This window comes from Dipodomys ordii, unplaced genomic scaffold (genome assembly GCF_000151885.1).
Source record: "Dipodomys ordii isolate 6190 unplaced genomic scaffold, Dord_2.0 Scaffold233, whole genome shotgun sequence".
Lineage (NCBI taxonomy): Eukaryota > Metazoa > Chordata > Mammalia > Rodentia > Heteromyidae > Dipodomys > Dipodomys ordii.
In genome coordinates this window covers 568,396-591,139 of record NW_012267449.1, presented here as the reverse complement: position 1 = coordinate 591,139, position 22,744 = coordinate 568,396, and the positions used below count along the sequence as shown (strand labels likewise).

Genomic DNA, 22,744 nt, shown 5'->3' with positions numbered 1-22,744 from the left:
GTGTCCACATGCACAGGAATAGAGAAAGACAGGAAGGGAGAAAGAGAAGGAAGAAGGGGAGGAGGGAAGGAGAGAGAGAGAGTGAAGAAGGAAGGAAAAATGGAAAGGAGGAGGGAGGAAGAAAACCATAAACACTCTATTCATCAAAGATTCAAAATAACTTAGTCTCCATCTATTATAAACAGTAAATATAGAACCTTAAATCTTACTTTTATAGGCATGATTGTAAAGTACAGGGTTGCAAAGCTATATATATATATATATATATAATATATGTTTGTATATATTATATATATAAAATCTTTTTCACACAGCAATATTTACATATTAGGAAATACCAACAAAGTCAAAGAAGATTTCCCCTACACATGTAGCATCACTGTAGGAGACTATGCTGTTTTCTTACACACTACTAATCCTTTCACTAACCACATTGGAGGGATTCACTGGTATCTCTAAATTCTCCACCTGCATCTCTATACCAGGCTCGCATCGCTGAGGTATCCTCATCACAGGTTCATTGGTATGCCGATAAATATTAACATTAAGTTCCCTCCCAGACAAAGCAGTAGCAGCAACCCTAGGAATCTGTCTGACTGGAGGCTTTTTGTCTGGCTTATAATTACAACGCAAATAGTTGGAGAAAGCCCTTCGGTAAATTTTGTTAAAGAGAGTATACACTAGAGGATTAATTCCTGAGCAAACATAGCCAATCCAAACAAACACATTCAGAAGTTTTTCCATCAGCTTTTGGTTACATGACTTCCCGCAGAGAACCGACAGAATATTGGTAATGAAAAATGGGCACCACATGATCAGAAACACAAAGAACACAATACCAAGAACTTTGGAAGCTTTCTTTTCATTGTTGATGGCCTGCATCGTGCCCCGAGGACGCCTTTCTTTCTTCTTCTTCTTGCGGCGTGGCTTCACGTCTTCGTTGGTGTTGGCAGGGTTCTCTTCCTCAGCCGTGTTCTTCATGCAGCACTTCAGGAAATCCAGGCTGGGCCCAATAGGTTCCTCGGTTTGGCCGCGCAGCAACATCAGGGCTTGTCTGCGTAGAACGTAGATCGTCAGGAAATACGTGATCACCATGATCGTCAACGGGATGAAGAATGCCACGAAGGACCCAATAAGAACGAAATTCGGATCGTTGAGCACGCACGTGGTGTTGTTTACGAACACTTTGCCTTCATCCCTCAGTCCAATCACTGGGATAGGGACCGATACACCTGAAGGAATGGGACACTGTTACAGCACAGGAAATGATAGAACTGATCGCTTACAGTGTCGTACATTCATTTGCTTGCATTTTCCTGAAGACGCTTTAGACTGAATGTTTGTTGAAAGCAATTTACAGCATAACTGATGGTCATTGGAATGATTGGATCCCTGTTTAATAACAGGTAAGGGTGGCTTTCTCCTCTAAATTTCTGTAGATGGGATCAAATTATGATTATTGAGATAAGTTATCAGAGATAGCTTATTGAGTCTTAGAAGGCACTGTGATTCCCTGTGTCAGATTTTCAGTATCTGAAGCTGTCCTGGCTCATAGGAGGCAGTCAATAAATATTTGCTCACTCAATAAATAACGTCACATCTGGCCTCAATGACATTACTAACAAGCATTCATTGTTGGCATGTTATCTATGAAATTCAATAAAAATTATATGTACACCACTTATAAGAGGCTAGTGTGTATGAATATTATGTAAAAATAATCTATAATCTATAAGCAGAAACTGAAATGTTTCTTTTTAACAAGGATTTTTTTTGTTTATGGGCATAAGTAACATTGTTTCAAGGTCAAGAGAAAGAGTATACAGTAGTCTTTCCACAATAGTTAGTAATAGAGCTGAGTAGGGGGGGAGGGAAGAGAAAGAGAGGAGAGAGAGAGAGAAGAAAGGAGAGAGAAGTGGGAGAGATGAGTATTTTTTGTAATAACATGGACAGTGGAGAGTTTGTGCTTTACCCAGGAAACACTTTAAAAATTAACAAAAGTAAATAGAAGATTAGAGGTACTTTCTGACTTTTTGAAACAGACAAATGTGTCTAGTCAAACTGCAGATCCAAATAGTTTCCAAGTATTTGTGGCAATTGCTAACTTTGTAAATGATGGCTTTTTGAGCAAAACATTTGGACCTTAGTAGAAACACCCAGCATGACCATAGGGATGACCATAGGGAAGAAGGACATTTTTATGAAACAATGTTGGTAGAAAACAGTTATCTTCCTGCAGACCTCCAGTAAGAGCAGTAGTGTGTGTGTGTGTGTGTGTGTGTGTGTGTGTGTGTGTGTGTGTGTGTGTGTGTGAGTGTGATGATAGTTTTCAGGTTGCCACCTTCTCCACTCTCCCACCAACATGGAAATTGGAGCTTGAGGCTCCGATTTAGCTGGGGGTTTTGTCTGCCCTCTAGTGGCATCCTGACTTCAGTAGATATAACCTAGATGTGGAGATGTTTTTCCTTCTGGAAATGGATTCCTGATCAATCTTCTAAGTAGTCCTGGAGAAACTCGAGTCTCTGGGGAAGGCTTTGTACAGTGGCTGTAATAGGACTTCATACACTAAACATCTATCTGAGGGATGACATCCCTCAGAGCACACCTCTAGAGGTGTGTTCACTTACTTCTATCAATTGAGTTCCTCATTTTTCTGAGAAACTTTTGGGTCTACAGAAGACTGTCAAGGAACAGCAAGATAATGGAGCAGAGTCACTGTAGATGAGATAAAAACATTTGGGGAAATTTAAGAGCAACTTCACCCCTAGAATCTAGTGGCATAATTTACATACGCTGAGGAAAGAGTGATCCTAATAATTGCCATTTACTATGCCTATCTTCTGTGCTTTTCAATTTGGTTCAAATTCCTAAACAACAGATGTTTGGTGAGATAGTTTAACCACTTTATCAAATCTATGCCATCATAAATTTTGTGTTTAAGAATGATGTATGCTGTCAACAAACAAGCAAACATTCAACTTTCAAACAATATCAGATTATAAATTAATAACAATATATCAATCATAGACTATCTTACTTACTTTAAAATTAAAAGATTGGGTCAGCAGTTCTCAAAGTGTGGTCAAGGGCCTTGCGGGTTTCTGAGACTCAAGTATATTTTAGGTTTCCATCCTCAAACATTTATCTTTAAAACTATATTATTTCCTCTTTTTAGATAAATTTTAACTAAAACAATGTACCACAATATCCCGAATTTGGACACATGTGTGAAAATTCAACTGTCTTTGTATCAAATTTAATAATACGTTAAAGAGACTTTAAAACCCATAAAAATGCCTGTTGTCTTTCTGATTTTTGAAGTTATAGTTACCTTTCATAAAAATATGAATATTACTTTTGTTCATATTAAGGGGATTTTTCTTATTTAAAATAAGACTATCAAAATTTTCAACATTTCCAAATATTAATTTCAAATATAAATATCAGTAGATATATCTTGTGGAAACAAAAGCTCTTTGGAGCCCTCAGGTATTCCAGAGTATAAAGAGGTCCAGGACTTCAAGGTTTGAGAACTGCTGTTCAGTATTGATAGGTGAAGTTATTGAGGTTCTGAAGAGTTAACCCAGCACCACTAAGTCACACACAGACACAGACATAGACACCCCCCCACACAGACGCACACATACACACACACACACACACACACACACACACACCACTTTGTCCTCTTTAGCATTTTATTTATTTTAGTGGTTTTGTAATAAGAATCTCATAGACTTTTCTGCCTGTGCTGGCTTCAAACCTCTATCTTCAGATGTCAGCCTCCTAAGTAGGATGACAGGCATGAGCTGCCAGTGCCTGAACCTCTTCGCATTTTAAATTACAATACTGACCAATATGCTATTATAATGCCAGTTAAATATAAATATCAATACTATCAATGAAACACCTTAATTCATAAGTTCATTCATTTCTATAAAAATTCTAAAAGGTATATGTTATTTGGTGAAGTTAATGTCAGAAAAGTTGAGTAAATTTAGCAAATACAATGGGGAAATTTTGGTATTTTTAAAATCCTTAATGTAGATGAGGAAAAATGGAAACAAATACATTTTGATAATAATAGAAGTAGCCATTGTCTTTGTCATCGTCATCGTCGTAGTAACTTTTTACTGAGTGGTTTTCATTTCCTACATCCAGGGCCAAGTATTTTCAAATCAATATATGCTATAATTTATTCAACCCAGATGAAAAAAGTCCACAAAGAATTATTAAATGGAATGAATTCACATTTCTGAAATTAACTTCAGTACATCTATATCATCTTATAAATATATATATAATATTATTTTTGAAAAACGTTATAATCTATGTTCTGCTGTAAATATTAGGTACTATGTCAAGTTATAATAAGTCAAATATTTTGCATGCATTATCTTATTCAATCTTTGTAAACCCTTCAAAAACACTTATAAATTGTTAGGCTTAACTCAGAAAGAAAAAACCATCTTCAGTAAACTTATAAAGTTATAGTTTTGTAGAAAATATCATGCATTTCTGCTACCACTACTTCATTGAAAATGTATTGCAACAGCTACTATTCACTAAGAGCTTTATTCTGTCTGCTACCCTTTCTGCATTACATGTTTCATGCATTGTCTCATTCTAATATAATTTTTAAAACTCAGCATTAAGTAAAGTTATTTTACTGCAAAAAATAGTTTCTATTACTTCCTAAAGCCTTGAATTCAAGCAACACAGATTAGTTCTCTTTAAACCATCAGCAAACATCATTTGTCAAGGAATTTTAGATGTACAATTCTTGCAAATTTTAAGACCTTTGAACTTAGGATGTATCTTAAAATTAGTGACTTTACAGTTAGTGCTGGCAATCCAGTAGTTGTTAAATAGTTACCTTTATTAGCAATTATGGTTTGAAAAATTTCTCTTGACATCTTGTTAGATCAAAACTACCACTAACAAAATCTGTAAAATAAGTTTCAGCTTATAAAATGAGTTTCAGTTAAAATGTTTAAATGAGTAAAAATGAGTTACAGAATTTGTAAAAATGATATTTCTATGTAAATAAAAAATTATGCCACAACAGCCTAAGAATGTGAAAGCTCTGAGGTGGGGTCCTGAACAATTTCAAAGGTCCCAATAAAGTTCAAAGTTTTCAACATTTCCTCCGTCTTTGAAAATGAGGAGTTCATTGGTCATTGTACAGAGAACAATTCAGGGAAGTAAGAAATAGATTGCCAAGGGAAAGATGATAAGTAAATGGTGATGTGAAAGAAATAATGAAATTACTTTCCTAGGATCGTTTGCCCTACATCAGAATGAAAATACAGATTAGATAAATTAAAGTCTAACTGCAAAGATAACTCAGAGGGACCTATTTTTTATGTGAGTGTGCCAAGCAGACCTAAGTGACCATACATTATCAGGCTGACTTGAGTAACCTTTTGCCTTGTGGCATTATTAGTGAGTTCCTTGAATGTTGTAGTTGATAATAGAATCGAAGATGGTCATCACTTTACAGTCCATCTGCTTGTATTGACAATTTTGTATGGTCCATATAAATGTTGTAAATATCTAAATGTCCCTTGGCAGATAAAAGATTCACTACTGGATGGCTGAGAGAATGGTGAAGTGAAATGTGAGGTATAGTCAAAGATGGCCGCATTACTACTACAAGCTAATGATTAGTTAAGGAAGATTATACTTAAAATGACAGAAAAAGAATCACAAAAGAGTTGATGACACATATTCTAAATGTTTTTGTATTTATGTACTTCTTCTTGGGATGATATTCCTGATGGCATAAAATGCCATATAGAAAATAGCAAATTATTTTGATATTTTTCTATCAAAATATTAAAGATAAAATTTTGAAATGGCTGTATATTTGGGTTATTTTATCAATATTTTAAACTTTTCTTTTTGTAGTTTCCTCATGATTCCATTAAGATAATTATGCTATTTTCAAATGTAAATTTTGCCAGAACTTTGACTTTATTTTCTTTGGTTCAAGTCTAGCACTCTACCACTTGAGCCACAGTGCCATTTCTAGATTTTTCTGAGTAGTTTACTGGAGATAAGAGTCTCATGGACTTTCCTGCCTGGGCTGGCTAAATAGTGATCCTCAGATGTCAGCCTCCTGAGTAACTAGAATTACAGGCATGAGCTGCTGGCACCTGATTAATGTTTGTATATTTTACAATTATCATTACATTCATTTATTTATTTAGCAGTACTGTGTATTGAACTGAGGGCCTTGTGCTTATTAGGGTGACATGATACCACGGAACCTTGCATTGTCTCCAGGCTATTTATTTAACTTTATTGCTCTGACTATGAACTAAAGTTAATAAAAATAGAAAGAAATAAAAAATTTAATTACTTTATCTATTGATATCAACTCATGCTAAAAAACTATCCTCAAATTCCATGTCCAAATGGCTTCACTGTTGAATTCTGTCAAACATTTAATAGAGAAATATAATCTATTTTACATGAATGGCTCCAGGTAATAGAAAAGGAGGGAACTTCTCTAATCTTATGAGGCTAACATAACTCTGATGTAAGAATTTAAGTTAAAAATTATAGAATTGTATCATTCTGGCCATAGATATACACATCCTCAATAATAATTAGCAAAAAAATTCATTGGTATGTAACTATTGTATTGTGAGCAAATGAAAGTCCCCAGAATGATTCCAAGAATGCTAGGATATTTCAAAATTGTATATCAAAGAAATTGTCAACATTAATAGAATCAATTAGAGAAAAGTGTACTATTATCACAGTAGGATAGAAAAAAATAGCTTGGCAAAACTCCATACCAATTTCTGATAAAAAAAATAAACTTTCTGAAACCAAGAGCAAAAGGTAGCTGGGTGCCAGTGGCAAATGCCTATAATCCTACCTACTCAGGAGGCTGAGATCTGAGGATCACTCTTTGAATCCAACCTGCACCAGAAAGTCCATGAGCCTCTTATCTCCAATTACTCACTAAAAGGCGAGAAGTGGAATTGTGGCTCAATTGGTAGAATGGTAGCCTTGATTAGAAACACTCAGGGACAGTGTCCAAATCCTGAGTTCCTGTTATGTGTGAGTATGTTTGTGTGTGTTTGTGCACAGATGCACATGTGTGCACATACACACAGAACCAAAGGTCTTTTCCACTGTTTATAAAGGATATTTATAAAACCACAGTTGTTATTAATTACACTGAATGATGTTACATTGAAAGCTCTGTCACTATGATGAGGAAATGCAATGGGAGTTGATATTCAGACACTCAATGCCTTCCTTCTCAATCCTTGCTTTTGGAGATCTATGTACTTTTGATGTGCTCTGCCTCCTTTGAATTATACCTCCTGACACTTCCAATGTAGAAGACATCTGCTTTCTGTTATTTAAGATGAGAACAATTCTGCTTCTATGTAGATTTGCAGGGTTACTATGCCTGTATTTAAATGTGTTCCTCAGCAAGTACTAAATCTAAATGTAAACTTTCCCCAAATAATGGCTGATCTTACAACTATATAGGCACATAGAAAACATTAAAGCACAAAAAAAGAGAAGTAACTACAAGCCAAGAAAACTGAGTAGAATCATATTGTGAATAATGGGAGGGACACAGAAGGTGTATTTTGGGTATGGAAAGTTAACTGCCTCATAGAAGAGTAAGACAACAGTCCTCACAAGATAAAATAAACTAGAGAGTAATATACTATTTAACAATGCCCAGTTTCTCAAAGAAATGTTAGATACTCAAGGAAACACAGACTAAAAGCAATAGACAGTACAAAAGGAAGTTAATATAAGCAGACTACAACTAGACATATATAAAATATTGATATTTTAAAGTGAATATTTTACATGTCAATTAATTGAAGGAAAGTATGATATAAATGATCAGTGAAACAATAATGTTAGTAGAGAAATGGCAAATATAAAAATATCAAGTGAGAATGGTAATATTGGAAATTTAAAAACAAAAGAATCATCAGATAATATGATTCCAGATTTCAAAGATCAAAAGAATCAGTGTCTAGGAAATGAAAGGATAAAGGAAAAAAAACAGCAAAGCTTAAGATATGTGAAATATCTATGAAAATGGCAGTTAGGACCTTCAAACATTTGTTCCTCCATAAAAGCAACAGAAATGCTGAGCAAAAATAGTCAATAATTGTAGAACTGTGGAAACCAACCAAATTCTTATGGCAACATAGCAAATATTAGTTCAATAAAAATGTCTCAGTATTGTTAAGAATTGTTCTTTTCCTGTCACCTGTTCTCCAGATCAGTATCACCTTGAAAAACAACAGTTGACATTCTGATATTAGAGGTACCAAAATAGAGTAGCTGTTCGTTTGAAGCCATGAACCTAAACAATTGTCATTATTTAACCTGTCTGGTTTTCTTTATTGGCTCTGACTTTAGGAGTTTAATATCTCCCAGAGGGACATTACTGAGAAAGTTTTACTGGAAAATGTTTAACATCTGGGCTGCCTGAGACAGTGACTAACAATCAGGAAAACCAATAGACTAAGAAAAAAAGTTGAAAAATAGCTGAAGAATAATATGCCCATAAGGGCTTTCAAAAGACCCAACATATCCCTTATTATTTAGAAGAAATCCTGTTTATCTGTATGCATTGCCAAGACTGTGTTTTTAAAACCCGAGAAGGCATGAAGTTCTTGTTTCAGGCTGACCTTAAGCTCTCTTCAGGAAGTAAAGACCATGCAGAATTGCAAAGTGCCTGGCTGAATGTTAAAGAAATGTTCCAACTACAATCCAGCACCTGGCAGGGACTGGGAGATTTATTGGTTCCAGGCATTTAAAATAATCTAAGAATTACTTCCAGAAAGTCATTAAACAAACAATAAAATAATAATAAATAGTGGAAACAACAAATATTACATAATAAATATAATCTAATTGCTTAAGTTCCAGGTGAGTATGACCAAGAACTGGTCTAGATGCTAGCCTCTAGATGCTGGGAATACTGATAATGGACACTAAAATAACAGTTCCAGAACCAGAGAGGAAAGTGAAGAAGAACCAAGGTCATCATCTTGCTCAACATCCCAAAAGGCTGAACTTCCTAAAGTGAAGACAATACTCAGAAAGAAGGATGCTTTCAGTTGATCCTAGCTCTATAGTTGATCCAAAGATTTGGATGGAGGAGGGAAGTAAAGAAATTGGGAAAGAGATTACTGGAAGGATGTTGCCCAGAGCAAGAGTAAAATCTAAAACACTCACCTCAGAATTATTTTCTCTAAGCCATCCAAATTTGACTGTAATAGTCTGTTGAACAGTTGGAACATCAGGGCATTGTTGAAAATATTGATAGAGTATGATAATGCTTATTGAAATGAACTTCAAGAAATAGAAACAAGAAGAATTTTTTATTTTGCCTTTTTGCTTTTGTTTTTGTTTTTCTCCTTTGTTGCTGTTTTTGTTTTCTGTACCTTTTGTCTTGTATGTAAGTTTATCTGTTTTGGGGAAGGCAAGAGGGGAGCACAGAAGTGGTAGGACAAAGGGTGGACAAATAAAGCAGTGATACTCACTAGACACTATGTTGAAAATGAACTAAATTGGGAGAAAGTGAGGGAAGGGGTGACACTTTTCAAAAAGAAATGTGCTCATTACCTGACTTACAAACCTCTACCCACTCTGTATATCACCTTTACAATGCTATTTTAAAAAGATAAGAAAATAATAGAACAATTGGCTAGTTATTAGTGGACCTTAACAACTGATCATAGTCAAGAGCCCAAGGCGTTGTTATCCGGGGCAAACATGCCAAACAGACGCATGGTAAATAACAATAAAGGAAGGGGTGCTAAAACATGTTCCCTAAAATGCCTCAATTGCAACAAAATTGCATGATCTATAAAGAAACAAGTAAATATAACATATACACTGGAATTAACAATAAAACAAGCACTTGTGGGGCTGGGAAGGTGGCTCAGAGGTAGAGCGCTTGCCTTGCATGCCTGAGGCCCTGGGTTTGATTCCTCAGCACCACATAAGCAAAAAGAAAAAAACCGGAAGTGGTGCTGTGGCTCAAGTGGTAGAGCTCTAGCCTTGAGCTGAAGAGCTGAGGGACAGCGCCCAGGTCCAGCGTTCAGGCCCCACGACCGGACCCCCCCCAAAAAAAAACAAACCCCAAAACAAGCACTTGTAAGAATAAACAACTGATATTTAAGAAAAAGTTTTCAAACTAACCTATAAAAATGTTAGAAGAACTAAAGGACTTGCCTGGGTATGCTGGGCATGGTAGGTTTCAAGTTTAAATTAAAAAATAAACAAAGGAAAGTGTAGTTAAGCAAGAAAAGGAAGATATAATGAGATAAGGAATAAAAGGAAGATATAATGAGAAATAGACAATATAAATAGTAATTATTAAAGGGACAATATAAAGTCTGGTATTGATAAGCATACTGATAACCCCTGTTTTCACTGTATTTAATGTTGGTGCCCTGCATCTTGTATATACACTTTTCTAATTTGGGGAGGGGAAGGGAAAAAATCAAATGCCTAAATAAGGATACAGGATGACTCATTGTAAGAATGAGATGTTCAAAACACTATGTTGAAATGAACTTTACAACTTTGGCAGGGAGGAGGGTAGTTGTGGAGGTGGGAGGGAAGGGATGATGATAGGGGGAAAACAAAGGAGGAGGCAACAATGCTCAATAAGAAATGTACTCATTACCTTGCTCATGTAATTGCAAACCCTCTGTATAGCATATTTACAATAAAAGATGTACAAAAAAAAGAAAAATAAAAAATCCATAGAGGTATTCAAAATTGAATTTGAAGTGACCAAAGAACCATTCATTAACTTGAATATATTTTATAAAGATTTTGCAAAAAAAGAACAGAAAATAAATGGAGTATTATAGTTGAAGAGAATCAATCCTGCAACAAGCACCCCACAAAAGGCAAGTGAAAATGGAGAAGATGACTAACCCGGCCAGGTAGAGATTTGCAAGGTGGACTATCCTTATGCTATCCCCTTATACTTGGGATTTTGTTTCACCTAATCCTGAAACAGCACATCAACCATAGACTTGCAGCAAAGTTGGATTTAGGGTGCTACTAAGAGCTGAACTAGAAGTGACCAATGGCTAGGAGAAAATAACAGCCTGCTTAGAATTTCTGGAAGACATATATACAGAATATAAAAACTGGACTAAAATACCTAATTCTTCAAAGCACAGATGATATTGTATGCCAACAAGCACCGTGGCTCACAACTGGAATCCCATGTATTCAGAAAAAAAGGAGAAGAGAAAAATTACTTTTCAAGGCCAACATTAGGGAAAAATTTAGTGGAATCTCATTCCAACAAATAAACTGGGTGTCCTGGTTCATATTTGTAAATTCAGTGATCTAGGATGCATACATGGGAGGATTACAATCCTAGGCATACCTACAGAAAAAGTGAGTTCCAGCTGGACGTCAGTGGCTCACGCCTATAATCCTAGGTACCCAGGAGGCTGAGATCTGAGGATCAAGGTTCAAAGCCAGCCCAGGTGGGAAAGTCAGTGTAACTCTTATCTCTAATAAACCACCAGAAAATCGGAAGTGGCGCTGTAGCTCAAGTGGTAGAGCACTAGCCTTGATCTGAAGAGCTGAGGGACAGTGCCCAGGCCCAAAGTTCAAGCCCCATGACCGACCAAAAAAAAAAAAAAGCCAGAAAAAGTGAGTTCCTATGTAAAAATGGCCTAAAGCAAAAAGGGTGGGTAAATGGCTCAAGGGACAAAGAGCTTGGCTATAAAACACCGGGCCTTAAAATATAATCCCAGGAACACACGCGCGCGCGCGCGCGCGCGCGCACACACACACACACACACACACACACAAACTAACCAAATAGCAATCAACATGGGAAAACTCAGAAAATTTGAAATAATTATTTCAAATACAATCAGAGTCTTTGTGAAATAAGTGAATCTGTTATATTATAGAAAAGGTCTAGAAAAATCAAAACAATTTAAATCTCAAACAAAAATCCTAAAAGTTATAAGAAAAGTTAAAATAAAACAATAGAAAGTATCAACAATAGAGAAGAAAAAAATCACTGAGCTTGAAGATAGGCTATTTTACCCAGTTAGAGAAGGAAGACAGAAAAATAATGAAAAGGATTAAAGAAAATTCATAAGAACCTTGGGGAATTAACGAGGGAATTAAGAATACCAAAGGAGTTTATCCACTTCTAAGGGTGTGTAGATTGAAAATGATTGGATTGGAAAAGATTTTGCATGCAAATGAAATCCAAAATAAAGCAGGATTAATCAAACTTTTATCAGATAAAACATACTTTACTCAAAAACAGTAAAAAGCAAAAAGGAATTTCATTGTTTAATGATAAAAGGATCAATTCCTTTAGAGAAAATAGAAATTGTAAGTACATATAAAACAATAAGAAAGATAATAGAATGAAAAACTTGGTTTTTGATTGTTGTTCACTAAAAGAATGAATAAACACATAAAACAAATATTAATCAACCTTTTCCCATAATGATTGGGCACTTTTATAGCCCACTTTCAGCAATCGACAGACCATTCAGGAAAAATCCCAAGTTACTCTGTGATGTATGACATATGTATTTAAAAAACATCAGGGGGACAATGTTCTCAACATGTACCAAGTGTTCTTCAGAAAAGACCACATCACAGGCTGAAAACAAGTTTGATTTTTAAAAAAATCCTCATATTGGATACCTTTTTAGGCTGTTGCAATAAAACAGTAGTAAATACAAGAAAATATTGGAAACTAAGAATTAATGGAATTTAAACAACTTGGACAGCCAATATGTAAAGGAAGAAATAGTATACATCCTAGAAATCAACGAAGATGGAAATACAATATATTTAAATATGTGGGATACCACAAAGGCAGTTTAAAAGACAAGTTTTCAGCATCAATGACAACATCAGAAAAACAAAAAAGAGAAAGATATCAAATAAGTTATTATTGTACCCAAAGAATTAGAAAAACAAGAGAAATTCAAACCTTAAATTGGAAGAGAAGAAATAAAACAGATTAGAGCAGAGATAAATGAGATAGGGACTTAAAACCTACGTGGAAAACAGAATGAAGAGCTGTTTAAATAAAGTCTTATTAAATAAAGTCGTAGCTAGATTATGATCTATAACAAGCAAAGGGATTAAATTTTCCCCAACAGAAAAGCCCTAGAGTAGAAAAACTCCCTGTTGAACTGTACCAAACTTTTACAGAAAAATTATCACTAATGTTCTTCAAACTATTGCATAAAATATAAAGAAAGGGCACACTATGAAACTCACTCTATAAAGATAGCATTGCTTTGATATAATAATACTGATGATATAACTGAATAACAACAAAAAAGTGAACTATAGACCAATTTCTTGTAAAACTTGAATGGATCAAGAAAACGTGGTATACACACCCACCTCCCCCCCCCACCACACACACAATGGAATTCTATGCCTCCATCAGAAAGAATGACACCTCCCTGTTTGTTAAGAAATAGAAAGACTTGGAAAAAAAGATATTAAGTGAAGTAAGCCAGACTCAAAGAAACCTAGAGTTGGGTGTCGGTGGCTCACGCCTGTAATCCTAGCTACTCAGGAGGCTGAGATCTGAGGATCGTGGTTCAAAGCCAGCCCCAGCAGGAAAGTCTAACTCTTATCTCCAATAAACCACCAGAAAACAGGAAGTGGTGCTGTAGCTCAAGTGGTAGAGCGCTAGCCTTGATCTAAAGAGCTGAGGAACAGCACTCAGGCCCAGAGTTCAAGCCCCACAACCGACACACACACACAAAAGAAACATAGATCCCATGGATTCCCTTATCTGCAATAACTGGTATATGTCTAGGACAAGCAGAAGAGGTCAAAAGTTATATACATATGACCATATAATCTGATTCTAAGGGAAATGAACCCCAAGATAGGGACAAAAGTGGTTTTATCTTTCTTCTGTTGATTTTAATGTACTTATAATGCACGTGATTTTTTTTTTTTTGTATATTCTTCCCCTGTGATACAGCCCCTGTGTCACTGTATTTGATTCTGGTGTCCTGCATCTTGTATATACATTTTTCTAATTTGGGGAGGGGAAGGGAAATAACAAAATGCTGAAAAAAGAATACAGGATGACTCATTGTAACAATGAGATGTACAAGACACTATGTTGAAAATGAACTTCACAACTTTGCGGGGGTGGGGGTAGGCGGGCGGGAGAAGGTTGGGGAGGGATAAGTTGGGAAGTGAGGAGGAAAGGGATTGTATGGGACAAACAAAGGAGGAGGTAACAAAGCTCTATAGGAAATGGACTCATTACCTTGCTCATCGAACCCCTCTGTATAGTATATTTACAATAAAAATATATTTAAAATATAAAAAAAGAAAAAAATAAAACATAGAAGAAAATTTAATTACACATTAAAAAGATTATACACCGTGATCAAGTTGGTTTCATTCTAGGGATGCAAGATGATTCAACATATATGAATCAATAAATCAATAAATGTAATGCAGTACCTACACAGGATCAGGGACAAAAGTCTCATGATCACCTCAATAGATGTAGAAAAAGCCTTCAATATAATTTAACATTTCTTGAAGATAAAAGCTTTAAAGATACTAGGACTAAAAGAATGTTCCTAAATTTAATGAAGGCTATATATGACAGACTTATAGCCAAAATTGTACTGAGAAATCAGGTACAAAACAAATGCATTCACTCTTCCTACTATTTTTGTTTTCCAGTATGGGAGTCTTAATCAGGGCAATATACTTAGCAGTAAGCACCCTACCATTTGAGCTCTACTCCAGCCTTATTTTTCATTTCTTGTAGTTATTTTTTAATAGGGTCTCATGCCTTTGTCCAGAGACATCCTTGGACTGAAAGCCTCCTAAAATCTGTCTCACATGCAACTAAGGATTACAGATGTGTGCCACCCTATCTAACCATTATCTGTACTCACATTTACTGTACTGAGGCAAGAGAAAGAAAAGGGAATACAAATAAGAAAGAAAAAAATTACCACTATTTGCAGATATAGTGTTACACTTAACGGATCTTAGATATGATACTAGAAAATTTTTAGATCTGATAACATTTTCAGCAAAGTAGCAGGATATAAAATAAAAAACCCAGTGGCTTTTCAATAAACCAATGATGAACATACTGAGAAGGTAAACCAAAAATATTATCATATATATAGTAGCCTCAAAAACATACCTAGGCATAATTTAGGAAATATATAAATGATTTCTACAATTAAAAACGATAGCCACTGTGAAAAGAAACTAGAAGAAAATGGAATATGGAAAAAATAACTGTCATGGTCATGGAGGGCAGAATTAATAACGTGAAAGCAATGATATTACCGAAGTCCATAGGCAAATTCTATGTAATTCTTATTGAAATTCCAATTATGTCCTAGTGGTTAGAGTGCTTGCCTTGCATGCATGAGGCCCTGGGTTCAATTCCTCAGCCAGAAGTGGCGCTATGTCTCAAGTGGTAGAACACTAGCCTTGAGGTGAAGAAGTGAGGGACAGCGCCCAGGCCCAGAGTTCAGGCCCCATGACCAGCCAAAAAACAAAAACAACTCCCCCAAACAAAAAACAAACAAACAAACTTCCAATTATGTCCTAAAAATCATAAACACAAAATCACCAAAGCTGTCATAAACAAGAAGATTAACTTCACCTCTATTATAATACCTGATTTCAAATTATACTACAGAGCCATTATAAAAAAAAAACAACAACTTGGTCCTGGTACAAAAACAGAAACCTAGATCAATGGAATTTAGGTAGAACTAGAAATAAATCCACATAGCTATAGCCATTTGATTCTTGACAAAGGCACCAATATACACATTGGTAAAAGACAAGCTTTTCAACAAGTAGTGTTGGGAAATCTATCTATAATAGAAGACTAAAATCTCATCCTTACTTTTCATCTTGTACAAAAATGAACCTAGAATAGATCAAATACCTTAATGTAAGACTGGAATTTGAAACGAGAAAAAGAAAACACTTGAAGATACAGACATAGGCAATGACTTTCTGAATTGGACTTCAATAGCTCAGAAAAAAGATAGCAACAATTGATAAAATGGAATTGCAACAAATTTAGAACCTTCAGCTTTCAATGCCTATGTGCATCTCTTTGTTGCTGTTTTGTTTTCTCTTCTGTCTTATTTGTTCACTCATCTGTCTTTGGGAGGGTAAGAAGGACAGAGAAATGGAGAGACAAAGGGTGAACAAATACATCAGTATTAGTCACTAGACACTATGCTGAAAATGAGCTACACAACTTGTAGGTAAGATGGGAGAGAAAAATTGGGAGAGAGCGAGAGGAGGGGTGACTTTGTCCAAAAAGAAATGTACTCTTTACCTGACTTATGTAATTGTACTTCTCTGAAATCACCTTTGTAATAACAACAATAAGGCATAAAAAAACCCTTCTGCGTAGCAAAAGAAACAATTACCAGAGTGAAGAAGGAGCTTATAGAAATGGAAAAAAAAATCTTTACCAGAAATTCACCTGACAAAAGATTCATATCTGGAATATAAAAAGAAGTAAAAAATAAACACCCAAAGAACAACAAATCCAATTATTACATGGTCAAATGAAATGGACACAATCTTAAGGGAAGAAGTACAATTTGCCAATAAATATGTGAAGAAATGTTCTTCATCCTCAGTCCTAAGGAACTGCAAATAAAAACTTAATGGAAATTATAGCTCACGTCAGCCAGAGTGACCATTCATTATCAAGAAAATAAAGAACAGGGAGCTGGGGAGGTGGCTCAGTGGTAGAGCGCTTGCCTTGCATGCCTGAGGCCCTAGGTTCGATTCCTCAGCACCACATAAGCAAAAAGAAAAAAGCCGGAAGTGGCGCTGTGGCTCAAGTGGTAGAGCGCTAGCCTTGAGCTGAAGAGCTGAGGGACAGAGCCCAGGCCCAGAGTTCAGGCCCCACGACCAGACCCCCCCCAAAAAAAGAAAAGAAAGAATAACAAATGCTAACAAGAATGTGGGGGAAAGAAAGCCTCATCATATGCTATTGAAGTGTAAACTAGTGAAGCCACTATGGAAAGCAATATAGAGGTTCCTGTGCCAGACTGCATTCTTATTTGGTCCATGTTTGCTTACAATGCTGTGAAATGAGCTTTTTTATTCTCTATTTGCCACTGAAACTTTTAGCTGCATACTTGCTAAAGTGAACTAAAAGTCACAGTCATTTTTTTGCAGTTTCTGGCTGTTTCTAAATGCTAAAGTGAACTAAAAGTCACAGTCATTTTTTTGCAGTTTCTGGCTGTTTCTAAATGCTGGCAAAGTGATTGTTCACTATTTTATTAGATTCTCAATGCTTTTGGAGATTTTGTGCACATTTTTTAGTTGTCTTCAGTCTGATGGGTAAATTGCCCAGTTTGTCATTACTGAAAGCTTATGTATCTAAATTTCACTAATCCCTTATCTTAAAACACAAATTTAACTTATCCCTTATCTTAAAACACAAATTCATTTGATCAATAAAGACACAAATCTTTAGAAGAGATCAGTGAAGATTGTAGAGAGTTCTTGATCTTATTGTAAATGTTACCTAAATATTTTACAGAAACTAATTTGAATAGAAATTATTTAATAGGACATAAAGCAAGCTCAACTGGAAGAAAACACAAAGAGGATTGTAAAAGCCCTCAATAGGATTTAGATAAAATTCTTCATTTTAATATTAGCACTGTTCAAATGTTTTAAAATATATTAAATATAAGCAATTTCATGATGATTTATTTCCCTTAAATTCTCTCAATTCTTAAAGGAACCAGTAACTTCACTTCTTGTGTAATCAGAATTCAAGAATATAATTTAGAGCATATGATAAATAGTGGCTTGTAGATTTAATAGCACCAGAAATTTAAGGCATATGTACTTCATGAAGATTCAGATTGCATTATTAATTTTTCCATGTAACAGTTTGTGAATTTACAATAAAAATATTAAGGCTTATATTCTGGGATTGATGCAGCTTTTCTAAGATCTAAATGTTATCATTTAAAATTTTATACTTTAATTTATAGCTTTTTGGTGGTTAGAGTTTTCTAAATATCACAATGGATTTGGATCTGTGTTGCAGAATCTGTTGGCATACTATAGCAAAAATTACCAGAGTAAATGGAAACTTTATATCATTATATTCATATGAATTATATTTGTTTCATTATTGTTAACCTAAATATCAGATAAATAGGTTAAGAATAATTGTTTTACACATTCCCGAGTACACGCAATTTTACCAGTCGACGTCTGTACGTTGTTCACAGTACATAATCCGAAGGTATTGAGCATAGCCGCTGCAATTCTAATGGCCCAAGTGTATTTACCTATTGAAATTGCCCAAACGATAGCAATCTTCATGATGGCCTTAGTCCGCGAATTGAAACGGCTATGCTCAATAGGATTACGTATTGCTACATACCGATCCAGCGATATAGCGCAGAGGTGCATGATAGACGCCGTAGAAAACAGGACGTCTAAAGAAATCCAGACGGGGCACAAATATCTAGGTAATGGCCAGACATAATCTGAAAGAGAGCAGAGGGAAGACAAAAACACATTATTCAAATTGTACTGCCTAAAGTTAAATTTTAGTCTACTTATTTTTCTTCTTTATCTAAAGTTTTCAAATAAAGTGAAATTTTAAAATTACTTTTCATACTGATGATGATGGTGATGATAATGATGATGATAACAGTGACAACAGCAATGACTTCAGTGATATTTTTATTGAATTAAACTTTATATACCATGAAAGTAATAAAGTGTAAAATTCTATGGCAGTTAAAAATTCACAATATCATACAAACATCATCTCTCTCAATTCTGAAATATTTAATCACTTGTTCGAGAAACCAGTATCCATTAGTTAGTCACCTCTCTTATTTCTTCCTTGCCTAAACCCTGGGCAATCTCCAATCTGCTTTCTGTCTTTACTTAATTTAGGAATTTCACATAGTTGGAATTTATAAACATTTTATCTTGTTACTTTCACCTCACAATGTTTTCAAGGTTTATATGATAAAATAATATCTACAATCTAGAATAACATGTTAACTTTCTTAATCCTCTAAAGAATATCTAGATATTTTATAGCACATAACATAAATAATGGTTAACTTTTGAAGGATTTCCTTTGCATGTGGAAAGACAAGAATGCCCACTAAAATGACATCCATTAGTGTACTATGAAAAATAAAAGGAATAAAAAGTTAGGGATTTAAAAATACAACCAAGGGGCTGGGAAGGTGGCTCAGTGGTAGAGCGCTTGCCTTGCATGCTCAAGGCCCTGGGTTCGATTCCTCAGCACCACATAAGCAAAAAGAAAAAAGCCAGAAGTGGCGCTGTGGCTCAAGTGGTAGAGCGCTAACCTTGAGCTGAAGAGCTGAGGGACAGTGCCCAGGCCCAGAGTTTAGGCCCCACAACCGGACCCAAAATAAATAAATAAATAAAAAATACAAACAACTCCCCCACCAATGTGAACATAGAATAGTGCAACAACTTTACAGATAAATCTTAAGTACTAGTAGATAACTTTAGAAAAGTTGTTGGATATAAAGGTGGCAATTAGGAGGATTAAAGCCAGCCTAGGCAAAGAGTTAGTGGAACTTCGTTTCAACAAAATAAGCTGAATGTGATGCTGCTTTGTTGGCATTGCTAACAGAACTGTTTTCCTGTGAACCCCTTCTCTTACAGAGTGGTGATTCTTGTGTAAGAATACATCAATCTACTATGAAAATTAGAGAAACATATGGGAAGTTATTAGTAAATATATTCTGTTTAAATGTCTTATTTTTTAGTCTTTTTTTTTTGTCAATCATGGGGCCGGGCGATGTCCCTCAGCTCTTCAGCTCAAGTCTAGCGCTCTACCACTTGAGCCACAGTGCCACTTCCATCTTTTTCTGCTTATGTAGTGCTTAGGAATCAAACCCAGGGCCTTGTGTATGCAAGACAAGCACACTACCATTGATACCTTCTCAGCCCTAAATTGCACTCTTTCTATAGAATCAGAAGTAGAAGGCCCATGTAATTAGCTGGGGGTTGCTCCCATTTTCTGGACACCAGACTCTACACTGCTTATTCTCATTACCTGGCCTTGTACAGAATTCATTGCTGATTGGATAGTGCATCAAACATTATCTCTATCTGCTAAATATTGGGGTATATGAAACTAGCTTTCTTTCTCGAAATTACATATGTCCTCCTTGTTTCTTTCCTGATATTAGATTGTGTTTCTACTCAATTTAGGATTTTTGTATCCTCTCTGGACTATTCCCAAATACCGCACTTCTTTTTTGCATATTAATTTTTGGCATTTGTGTCTTTTCATTTATAAACTTTTCTTTTATCTATAAATAAGAATGAGATTCTCTCCCCTTGTAGATACTTTGCTGCTGTCATCCTAAATAAATATATCCAACTCCCAAGTGCCATGACCTTGGTGCAGTTCTGATAGTAGGGACATTATATATATATGATTAGATTAATTTCTGGCAAGTCTCCTGGCTCTTCTGATGGCTAATATGGCTCAATGCAGATGTACTTACCTGAATTTAGAGACCTATACACAACTTCCTCTTACAAACTACAGTCATATGCTTAGTCTATAGTTTCTACTACACATTTCTCAGAGTGCCTTCCTAGTGATGTAACTCAGCATTTCTCTTTTCTTCACATGTAGATTCAATAGCTCTTCAGTGATGCTGAGTGGTAGTCCTGGTTTCTGACCTGATGACGTGGACCAGGAGATGGGACATCCTACATATGCAAACAGCCAGCTCCCTCTTAGTATGGAATAGGGTTTTCCTGGCAGCACTATGCAGGATGTTCAACCTCCTGGCCCGTGTGAAGGTCAACTGCTCCACCATGAAAGTTCCAGCAGCTGTTGGAAGATGTTATTAATAGAAGCTTTTCTGTATGATTTATATCATACAGGCTCCTTCTGGTCATGTCTTTTGTTCCTAATGAACTGGCTGTGATTATTAATAGTCCAAATGATCTAGAAATCTGATAACGAATAATCCATTTCATCCTCAAATTTAACCCACAAATCTCAAAACTATAATTTCATACATACATGCATACATACATACATATATATCTACATATATAAATACATACATAAAAGGAGAAGTCCTCTGATAATTCTAGGATATTTCATGGTTTACACACTCCAACTCCCCTTCCATTTTAGGCTTGCCCTTCTGAATAATGCACATGGATGTTTTATACACTACATCCTATAGCTTGAAGAAAGTCCATAGATGTGACACACATAATTTTTCCCCAGATCTATCCCGGTTGAAACAAACTATCCTATAAGAATTACAGCTCAAATGGCCTAGAGGCATTACCCTGAGACATGAGGCCTTGGGGCTAGTGTAGCTACCAAATCCTGAAACAGAGATTTATCTAGGGAAATATTCTATTACATATTTTTTTCAGCTGGAAATTCCATCTAAGGTATTTTTTCATCTCAAGTCTTAGAAGCCTGAGAATTTTACCTGTAAAACTAAGTGATACCACATTTCTAACTGGATCGAACATCTGGAATATTTTATATGACTTACAAATATTTTTAGAAAAGTACCCTGGATTTATCCTCCTGAGATAGTTCTAAAACTTCATAGATTTCCTTATGATTTCTGATTAAGTGGCTTCTTTTCCAGTTGACTTCAAGCATTTCTCTATGGGTACATGGTAAAGATTTCCATTCCTATTTATTTTTTCTTCAGAGTCCATTGGCAGACTTAAGAATAAGTTATATGGATCATAAGTTGTGAGAAAGGAATGAGAACCATGAAGAAATCATGAATTCGGAAGTCTGGAGGAAGATGACAGAGGAAAAGATGGAGGCTAAAAAAGCTCTTGCAAAGAAAGCAGTTTCAGTGCTCTAGTGAACAGTCCTAGGCTAGGGAATCACACCAAGTGTGCTATCACAGTACAGAGAGTTTGGCCAGAGAGGGAAAATCCAGGAAGCTTGGTCAATGAGACAGATCTGAGCACTTGGTAGTGTCTGGTGTCCATGGCAGCAGCAGCAGCTGATGCCATACCTGCCATATCATCAGAAAGAGCCCGGGACAAAGGCACCAGATGCAGTGTGTGAGCAGATTCTACTCACCACCAGCAAGAACTGACAAGGAGCAGAAATCTTCATCCTGCTGATCTCAGAAACTAAGAGGCTTGTGTGAGTACACTCAAGACATCCTTACCCCTTTTCACAGAACAGTGGTGGGAAGGTAGCCCCTCCCCCACCACCGGAGAAGAACTCCACCTTTGATACTGACAAAGGCCAGGCTGATCAGCTAGCTCCAACTCAGGCCTTGAAAGAAAACATTAGGAGCCATTCAGCAGGTCACAGGAACCTGACCTGACCTGCTGGGCTCAGTTCTACCTGGGGAAAGTCACCACTCCCAGGCAGAAAAAGCTCTGCCCCCCCCCAAGAGTGACTTTGTTCACTGGGTAAACAGAGCCAGAGGCTGCCCCTCCCCACTACAACCTAGGCAGCATGCCCAGCAGCAGGAGGGGTAAAAGGCAAAAAATTAAAACTCAGTAAGCATAAATCTGGAGAATGGCTCCAGGCCTGGCTCTGTGAGTATCTCAAGATCTAGCCCCTCAGGGAAAAGCTACTGATTGCTGAAAGGCCTCAATCCTACCAAGAACCTAGTCTCATCACAGCAACTCTGTTAGAGGAAGCAGCCAC

At 36.0% G+C, this 22,744-nt stretch overlaps 1 protein-coding gene across 1 annotated transcript in view; it reads right to left on the bottom strand.

Annotated features, from left to right (window-relative positions):
• Positions 1-402: 402 nt before the first annotated feature.
• Htr2c (5-hydroxytryptamine (serotonin) receptor 2C, G protein-coupled) overlaps positions 403-22,744 on the bottom strand; it is a 72,301-nt gene continuing 49,959 nt past the window's right edge. Inside the window, exons 3-4 of the mRNA XM_013035959.1 lie at positions 18,369-18,569; positions 403-1,232 (exon numbers count right to left, since the gene is read on the bottom strand). Of these exons, the coding sequence (XP_012891413.1) occupies positions 403-1,232; positions 18,369-18,569 (1,031 nt within the window). The remainder of the gene's footprint in view (positions 1,233-18,368; positions 18,570-22,744) is intronic.